The sequence below is a fragment of the Lagenorhynchus albirostris genome, chromosome 7 (assembly GCF_949774975.1).
Source record: "Lagenorhynchus albirostris chromosome 7, mLagAlb1.1, whole genome shotgun sequence".
NCBI lineage: Eukaryota > Metazoa > Chordata > Mammalia > Artiodactyla > Delphinidae > Lagenorhynchus > Lagenorhynchus albirostris.
This window is the reverse complement of record NC_083101.1, coordinates 72,941,660-72,951,339: the sequence shown is the minus strand read 5'-3', so window position 1 is coordinate 72,951,339 and position 9,680 is coordinate 72,941,660. Positions and strand designations below refer to the sequence as shown.

The window sequence follows — 9,680 nt, the reverse complement described above, 5'->3', positions numbered from 1 at the left end:
GTTTCCTAGTTTCCAGGGGGTCACAGCCATACATGCAATATATTATAAAAGAGGTAACTAGTACTCTGGAAAGTCTGCAAAGCAGCCTTAATTTCTTCATATAACAAAGAAAATTCTTATTCAAAGAGCCTTAAACTGAGGGAAAAACATGTTTATTTGTCCACATTCCATGGAGGTGTCCTGAGAACACAGCCCATGATAACTGTAGTTATTTTCTTATATGTTACACAAAGTGTGTCATCAGCACTTTCAAGAGGTGCCTGTTAGAGAACCCTGAACATTACTGGAGTTTCACTCATCACTATGTATTCCTCAACTGTTGTTTCTAGTCTCCTGGCTCCAGAGTCTCTAAAAGAAGAATGATATATAAAAAGGTTACAGAGCATAGCTGGAGAAATATTCCTACAAACAAAGGTAGCCTAAATTTCTGAGGAATTATCAATTGTATCAAAATCATTATTATCAATGATTATCAATTATATGCAGACCCCCATTGCTAATTTTCAACAATACTGCTACCATCAGGGACTGGGACCCCAAGAAGCTCAATATTCCAAGTTTTTCTTACCTCTTCTATAAAAGCAGAGCTTGGGTTAAGCAATCTAAAGTCCTAAGAGATCTCTTCCAACATCCACTGCTATTGAGATACTACTTCAGTGATCAGCAGGAGTGTGGGAATTTACTAAGAACAGAGTAAGACAGAGTTAAAGACGTTTTCTGAGATATCTCCATGCACGGAACTCTGCTTGTGTGAGCACAAGACTTCTCTCTCTCTCTGTGTTCCACACTCAGAACTCAGGTATCTGCTCCCCAGCTGGCAGTTCCCTCTCTGGAATGAAGGATAAAAGTCAGAAAACTGAAGATCCTTAGAGAAATGAGATTGCCTAGAAGTGGGATGGAAACAGAGGGGAAGGTGGAGTCAGACTATCCAGGACAAGGCTCTCATTCCTGGAGTTTTGAAGGAAAGGGAACTTGGTGAACTAGTTGCCAGGACAACATGATCTTGAGGCAAGGGTGGTCGGAGCAAGGAAATGGGGGACCTGCGGCTGCTCTTGCTCCTGCCCCTGTCCCTGGCAGCCTTCCACGGGGTCAAAGGCTGTTTGGAATGTGACCCCAAATTCATTGAGGATATTAAGTCCTTGCTGGTAAAGCTGGTACCCTCAGAAGTCCCTGGCTGAACTCATCTGCTTGAACGGCAGATTAAGAAGATGATCCGTTTAAGCTTCAAGGTCTCCCACAGTGACAAGATGCTTCGGGTGTTGGGTGAGGAAAGCTCGAGTCCCTGAGAGTTTGGGGGGTTAAAGGGAGAAGGGAAGTAGGGAAGAGAGCACCTGGGCCCACATAATTTCCTCCATAAATGTAATTATTCTCCCACATGTTCCTTCACCCTTCCTCTCTAGCTGTTCAAAAGGATGTCAATTTGAGAACATGGCTGAAGAATGAACTTTATAAACTGAGCAATGAAACATGGAAAGGTGAGGTACTGTTTCAGTGTTAAGAGACTGTACTGCCCAAGAAAGTATGAGAAAAATTCACTGGGGAAAACAAGGCAAAACAATTAGGATTAAATTATGAAGGGATAGGCCACCCCTATTTTCTGATGTCCCTTCCACCCCTCTTTAGGTGCCCTTATCCTTCAAGTCAAGCTTCTCGATGTCCGCCAAAACCTGGAATCCAAACTGAAAGAACTATTAAAGAACTTCTCTGAAGTTGGTAATATAAGATGTCTATCTAACAACACTGAAATTATGTGAAAGGAATAGGAAATGAGGGGTGAGAGGAGGAATGTGATTTCACATTAGAATAATTTAGAATGGGTGGAGGGGTGGCTGGAACTTAATGGGTAACCAAATAAAGATGACTTGGGGATAACCATGGCAAACACTAAGTTGATTCTAAGCTCATTAGATCTTTCTGATTCTCTTTTAGCTTGCTCTGAAGATTGTGGTATGTACAGTATATGTGATGCCTTGAGGTTTCAGCCATATTTTCCCATCTCCTGTGCTCTATATGACCCTATCTCTTCTACTTGTCACATTAAGAACGCAATTCCTAGAGCTATTGGCTACAAGGGGGAATGTCAACGATCTCTGACAACAAAAAATAGTTTATAAAATCTCAGACACCCCAGAGATTTTAGAGGTGCTAAGAGGCCTTCTATAGTATAGTTTATAACCCAAAGCACCAATATAAGCTGAGCCATCATTTTCCTACTTCTTCCCAGAGATCTGACTTAAATTATTTAGGGTTTTGACCCATCAATAAAATTGATTGCTAGGGGAAGAAGAAAGTCACAGCAATGTAACCAATGGAAATGCCTGAGATCTAATCCATACTTGGTGTCTGAGCTAAGGAAACTCCACGCCATGGCCCCCTTCCAACTATCTTTCTTCTCTCAGTCGTGACTGAAGGTCCTATCCTGGATTGTTGGACCTGTCTTCGCATCACCACTCGGTGCTTCAAAGGAGAATATTGTGCAGGTAACAAAGATTGCAGTGTGGCATTTTGAAAGGCCAGGGATCAAGGAGTTCTTCATTGATTTACTCCACAAATATTTGTTGATCACCTTCTCTGTAGGTCATGCTAATGCCACAAATAAGAGCTAAGATGCTGGACAAAATTTGTACCAGTATGAATTACCAGGCACTGGATAAGTGAAGAGCTTAGAAATGAAAAAGCTGTACTAAAGGTGGAGAAATTAGGCTAGGGGCAGTAAGAGAAAAAGTTTTGAGGAGCTTAGGAGTCTAAGTAATTAATAAAGATCAGAATAACCAGGGAACAGTGATGTAAGTGGTGAACAGGGCAATTTTTAAGGTTAAAAAGAGTCTTCTTATGGATAAAGTTCTCAAGTTACTATTTTCCTTCTCCAAAATCCACTTTCTTTTTTGCCCTTTCTTCTTTCAGAAGATGATCCAAAGAAGGCTGAGAATCAAGAGATCACACTATTTCTGATATTACTAGCAGAAGGTGTAATATTGGGAGGTGCTTTGTTACTGTGAGTTTTCCTCCCTCCAAACAAACACTGGATCAAGCATTTCTTTGGCAAAGAGACTGCCCAATCTTCCCCTTCCTTCCAATGGAAATAATGGGAAAGAAGTCATTTCAAAATCTGGGATCTCATATTAACAGGAATGAGATAAAGTTTGATGGGATAAAAGTTGGAACATAGGAAATGGAGGAGGTACAATGAAGTATGAGAACATAGGAAATGGAGGAGGTACAATGAAGTATGAGAAAAACTTTTGTAGAGGAATTCAAAAAAGGAAGAAAAAACAATTGTTACAATTTTTTTAAGAGTTGGGCTACTAGTACTGAAGTTGGGATTATCTTATTTCTCTAGTCTAGATTCCATTTTTGCATCTCTCATTGGAGGAAAATGAAGGCAATACGAAGGTCATTAAAGAAATACTTGGAGAAGAAACTTGAAGAATAGGGATAATGGATGAGAAGGAGAAAGATTTTGGAGGCAGAAAACAAATACAGAGACACAGCCAGAAGGTCTTTCATAATTCTCTTACGTGTTGACTCAGAGTAGAAAACCGGGAATTAAGCTCTTCTGCAGTCATAAAGTCAGAGTATTCTAAAACTGAACTTAAGAGTTTCTCTAGTAAAGACCCTTTCTGATAACCTGAAGCAATGGAAGCAAATGATTTACTGGAAGTTGTACAGAAAGTAATGCTGGTATGCTACAATGCACATAAAAGATGATACGCTGCATGATAGTAAAGAATGCATGGTTGTCTAAGATTCTACGGAAAATGTAATAAAGACTCAGCTTTTTTTCTCATCCTATCAGTCTAAGCATCCTATCAGCTTGGAAAAAAGTTTTATTTTTATTCAAGAAGTTTACTCTAAAATCATTCCATTGATTGGTCAACTTATTAAGAAATCAAACATATTTTTTCAAAAGTAGTTATCAATAAAATGGCATTTTGAAGTGTATACTAAATACAATATTTCCACATCTTAATGTGTATAACTATTACCAACAAAATTTAAAGTATGGTTTTGGTTCTTCTGTTTAAAAAAAAGGCAAAATAAGAGAAGTGGAATCAATTTCTTAATAGTGTAGACTACATTTAGGATAATGATGACATAGATGGAAAATTTATACTTGCAGAACAGAACACTATCTTTTTCCTAAACCTGTCTTTTTCTATGATGTAAATCAATGTTCAACTTATTATAAATAAGAATAAAGTTCCTTGTAATCACCCTAAAAAAAAGAATTCATGGTTGGAAACTCATTAATGTCTTTAATCAGGAAAATTTTTAAATTTCTAAGTTTGCTTTTATTTCCACCTTTCTATATTTATCTATGTTTCCATATTTATTAGGTTCAATGTGGAAAATTCCTTGGCAATTCATAACACTCAATCTTCATCATGATATGACACACACATACACACACACATGCACACACACAAAGTCCAAAATATTAGTCCTGAGTTGAGATTTGTCCCAGTCATTTTTCCCTAAATCTATGGTCTATGACTGAATTAGATATTACTGTCTTAGTCTAGTTGTTCTTATTGAACACTTTTTAATGTGTATACTACCCTAATCAGCGCTTTACATCTACTATCTAATTGAACTCTTGCAATAATCTTTTTTTTTCTTTCTTTCTTTTTTTTGTGGTACGCGGGCCTCTCACTGTTGTGGCCTCTCCCGTTGCGGAGCACAGGCTCAGCGGCCATGGCTCACGGGCCCAGCCGCTCCGCGGCATGTGGGATCCTCCCGGACCGGGGCACGAACCCGTGTCCCCTGCATCGGCAGGCGGACTCCCAACCACTGCGCCACCAGGGAAGCCCTTACAATAATCTTTTGAGTAATATTGTTATTTACCTCCGTGTTACGGATGAGGAAACAGGAAAATATCTAACTCGAGGTCCCACAGCGACTAATCTAGGCTATGATAAACTCCCCTTGTGGCTAACCTGTACTTACTCACACCATCTGACTGGAACTCACAGCTACAGACATGCAGTTATGAAAGATAGATTAATGGAAAGATAATAAGTGTGGGTTTATTGTCAACATCAACTTGATTACAGACAGTGGTGGCAAAGCCTGGAATAAAACTGAGGCCTGGCTAACCCTAAAATACATGAACTTTCCACTCTATTTTATGTCCTTTTATTCTGGAAGCTTATTTCAAAAGAAAAACACCACAGTTTAGCAGTAGGAGAATAGGTCCTGCTTCAGTGGTGGGTAGAAGTGTTTGCAAATCTTTCACCCACTGTAGATCTTTTGAGTACTTGTTTGTTGTTGCTGCTATATTAATGAAATATTGAATGAATCAGAATATACTTGAGGAGGACCTGAATATTAATATCTCTCAGTTGCTAAATTTGAACTTCATGTTAAAAATAATCGTGTTGTTGGCACCTATCATTTTCCAACGATTTAAGGCTCACCTTACCTAATAATTCTTGAGACTAACTCCTTTCATGGTCTTTATAAATTATGGTTTTTATACTTATTTTTCATTATAGATAATTATACAAATATGATAACATACTTGCTAGATTTTGTGTCTCTTTGTTTGCTTTAGTGCAGCCTTTTAAATTTCTTGTCATATTGGCTTATTGTCCCCTCCCCACTCCTCTTGTATTTCATTCTCATCACTCTCTTCTAGAAAACCTAGGTTGACAAGGATATGTATTTCATTATTTTATCCAAACCTAAATGGTTATAAGTAAACAGATACACATACATACATACAAATACATTTACACATGTAATTTTTTTGCTATTAAAAATTATGCACACTAATGCATGTTGATTTCACACTTAAATACTTTGTGGAAATTAAGCTAACTGGTATCAACATCTATTCACTCTTTTTGGCAGTTGCACACAATAGTATCACACCATAATTATTTTAACATTCCTCTATTTTGGGTATTCTCTTCATTAGCTTTTTTTAGTCAGTATAAATAATGCTGCAATAACCATCTGTGCAATAAATATCTACTTATTGATTCTCCCATGTGTAAGAGATAGTGTTCAGAACTGGAATATCTGAAGTGAAAATTATTATATGTGCTACATCAGAGTCTGCCCACATACCCCCATCCCAACTTACAAGATCCCATTCTTTCCTAATCAATGCCCTCACTTTAACAATAGACACCTTACAAGGCTGGGATTCTACTTGAATTGTAATTCAGCCAATAGCAGGATAAGGTCCTGTGTTTTATTTCCAGCAATTTCAACTATAGGAGCTATAGGAGATAAGGCTCTTCCTCAGAGCACACCTAGGAGCTCATAGGTCACATATACGGGGTTTGAGCTGAGAATTTGAATCCCGGAGCTCATCCTTCTAGCATTTTGTCCAGAAAAAGAGGAGCAACCAATCAACATCATCACATTACTTAGTTTTCGAAAAATGATGGAAAGTATCATATACAGAATCACCTAACTTGCTTCTTATAAGTCGTTGATTAGGAGTATCCAGTGGAGATGTTTTACATAACTCTATAAACAGTGCATGCCGAGGACTGTCAGTGCTCTCTTTACTACTGGCAGTAAATCATCAGCAACTTTAAATGTAATAGGACTAGAGAGCCAATTCAAAAAGCCCAAAACCAATTCTGAAAACTCGTCCTTAAAATTATATTCCTCTAGAACTACTCTCAACTCCAAAATCTGTATTAGTCTGGGTTCTTCAGAGGAACAGAACTAATAAGATATAGATAGATATGTAAGCGGAGATTTATTACAGGAATTGGCTCACATCATTATGGAGACTAAAATATTGCATCATATGCAGCCTGCAAGTTGGAGAACCAGGAAAGCCAGTGATATAATTCACTTAGAGTCTGAAGGCCTGAGAATCAGGGGGATCTACCTGGTATGAGTCCTAGAGTCGGAAAGCCCAAGAACCAGGAGATCCCATGGCGAGAGAAGGAGAAAGACCGAGGGAGAGAATATGTGCTTTTCCTCCACCTTTTTGTTCTATCGGGGCCCTCAATGGATTGGATGATGCCCACGCACACTGGTGAGGGCAGATATTTTTTACTCAGTCTACTAATTCAAATGTTAATCTCTTCCAAAATTACCCTTACAGGCAAACCCAGAAACAATATTTTGCCAGCTCTCTGGGCTTCCCTTAGCCCAGTCAAGTTGAACACATAAAAATAACAATCACAAAACATTACCTATCAAGTGTTGTGAAGAGTAGCTAATTATACGCATTTGAGACTATAACCTTCTATTCATCATATATCATAAAGATTAAAAAGTATAATAATATTGAATAGGGCATTTTAAGTAGCTAGGAAAAGAACAAAGTAAACTCAAAACATGTACAAAGAGGGAAAATTAGATTGTATCTTAATGAAATGCAAAGCAGAAAATAAAGAGATAACACCAGATGCTAATAAAAGTCTTCATCCACACAGAACAAAAAATTTTAAAGATACATTAAAAAGGTAGAAATAAAAGGATCAAAACTATAGACAGAACTTATTTTTATCTTAAGAGACTCTTTTAAACAACTATAACATTTAAAACTTGGATGAAAGGATATTTTTATTAAAAGTACAAATTACCAATACTGACGTAGGAAGAAAAAATAACCCACGTTGCCAATGTTCTTTAAAGAAATTTAAATATGGTATGAGCACTACTGAGAACAAATGCCATGCTTAAGGAAAAATCTGAAATGAGACACAACATGCTGACTTTGATTTTTACCTGAATGGTGAAACTATGATTTCTTCCCACCTTAAGCACATGGTGCTTGCTTGTTTCCTTCACTAAAGCAAGGAATACAGGAGAACAAGTGGTTTTGATGGAAAGAGCCCAATTTCAGTTTTGAAAATACTAAGTATCAATTTTGTTGGGTGTCAAAAACAGACATCCATTCAGTGTTTGAATTTACATATATGAATATATAGCAAGAAGATCAAAGCTAATGAAACCTATTTCAAAACAACACTTGAACAGAATAGTGAACCTGAAAATATGACTAAGAAGATCATCCAGGTGAAAAGGTAGAGAAGAAGTGATGAAGATCAAGGATAGGATACTAAAGATGCCCATATGATAGTAAAATTATAATATAATTCTAAGTGGGCAGAGAGGAACAGCCAGAAATATTATGTTATTAAGATATCTATAATATTAAGATACTTACAATATTAAGACACCTAAAAATCCAACCTGTTTTGTATAGTCTTACTCCTTGGAAAACCTTTATTTGAGATGCTGCCTTTGGGCTGCCTTTGGGCTGAGCTCCCATCAGCTTTGACTATGTGTTTCAAATTTGTGACCCTTCCATCTGCACAATTTACTGCAATTGCTTTATAATATAAATCCAGAGTCTGATCATTATCATTTCTAGAATCACCAACATGAGGAGGAGCTGGTTGTTTTGTGTTTCTATGTGTTTACAGTACAATAACATGAAGATTACCTAATTAAACTATATGTTCACCTACTAGGAAAGGTCATGTGGTACTTATATTTTCAAATGTCAAATACAAAATTAATTGCTTACAATCCTAATTTAAGCTTGAGCTAACAGTTAATATTTAAAAAAAAAAGATATGTAAAAACACCTTTCCAACAAGCAAATCCTCAACCCAAACCTCATTTATAGCTTAGTGAAACAATACAAATCATTTTATTACTGGAACAATTATATTTTAAGAACATATACTCCAATGTCCCGATGTCAACCCTGCATGAGTTTATTTCTAGCATTTCCCTAGGATATACAAATCAATCATTAGGGGAACATATTTCTCTGAGTCTGTGAACCTGGCATAGTTGGTGCAATTTCTGACCCCCCCCCATCATTCTTGCGGTTACTTTATTAAGAATCAGTATTTTCTAAGGTTTTTTTTTTTTTCAGGAAAAAGAGGTCAGAGGTGAGGTTCCACTTAGCTTTTACTGAATAAAAATTTAATAATTTATTTTATCTAGAGGTAACATTAGAAGGTGCTAGTCAATCTAATTAAGGTGCTCAAAACATAAATTATTAGAACATAAAAAATAAAAGCTAACTAACAAGATAAAACAACAGCTGGTTTAATACTGGAAGCTTCTTAATTTCCAATTATTAATAGTCTTTCTAACTTCATTCCCCTACATCCTGACTCAAACGGAGGTTGTACCTTCTTCCACCTAAGGCAAATGCTTTATGATTTATACTTCCTGACCAGCCTCTTCTAGAACATTCCTTCATTATTTATCTCCCATCATTTGTCTCCTTTCTCTTCCTCAATACTAGGTCTTTACTCTTAGTGTCCATTACTATAAGTTAAAGCCTCTTTTCTTCATCCTTTTAATTTATTTAATTTATTTATTTATGGCTGTGTTGGGTCTTCATTTCTGTGCGAGGACTTTCTCCAGCTGTGGCAAGCAGGGGCCACTCTTCATCACGGTGCACGGTCCTCTCACTATCGCGGCCTCTCTTGTTGCGGAGCACAGGCTCCAGATGCACAGGCTCAGTGATTGTGGCTCACGGGCCCAGTTGCTCCACGGCATGTGGGATCCTCCCAGACCAGGGCTCGAACCCATGTCCCCTGCATTGGCAGGCAGATTCTCAACCACTGTGCCACCAGGGAAGCCCTTCTTCATCCTTTATCCACTTCGAACCACCACCCCAGACCTCCCTGCCAAACTTCTTTAAAAAGCACTCTATATCTCATGACTATTTCTTCATTCCT

At 37.5% G+C, this 9,680-nt stretch overlaps 1 protein-coding gene across 1 annotated transcript; it reads left to right on the top strand.

Annotated features, from left to right (window-relative positions):
* The first annotated feature begins 1,031 nt into the window (after positions 1–1,031).
* IZUMO3 (IZUMO family member 3) lies at positions 1,032–3,525 on the top strand. The gene is given in 8 exon segments (XM_060153213.1): positions 1,032–1,263; positions 1,401–1,475; positions 1,624–1,713; positions 1,930–1,947; positions 2,400–2,480; positions 2,905–2,995; positions 3,346–3,428; positions 3,431–3,525. Coding segments are annotated over 8 exon segments (765 nt in total).
* Positions 3,526–9,680: the final 6,155 nt, after the last annotated feature.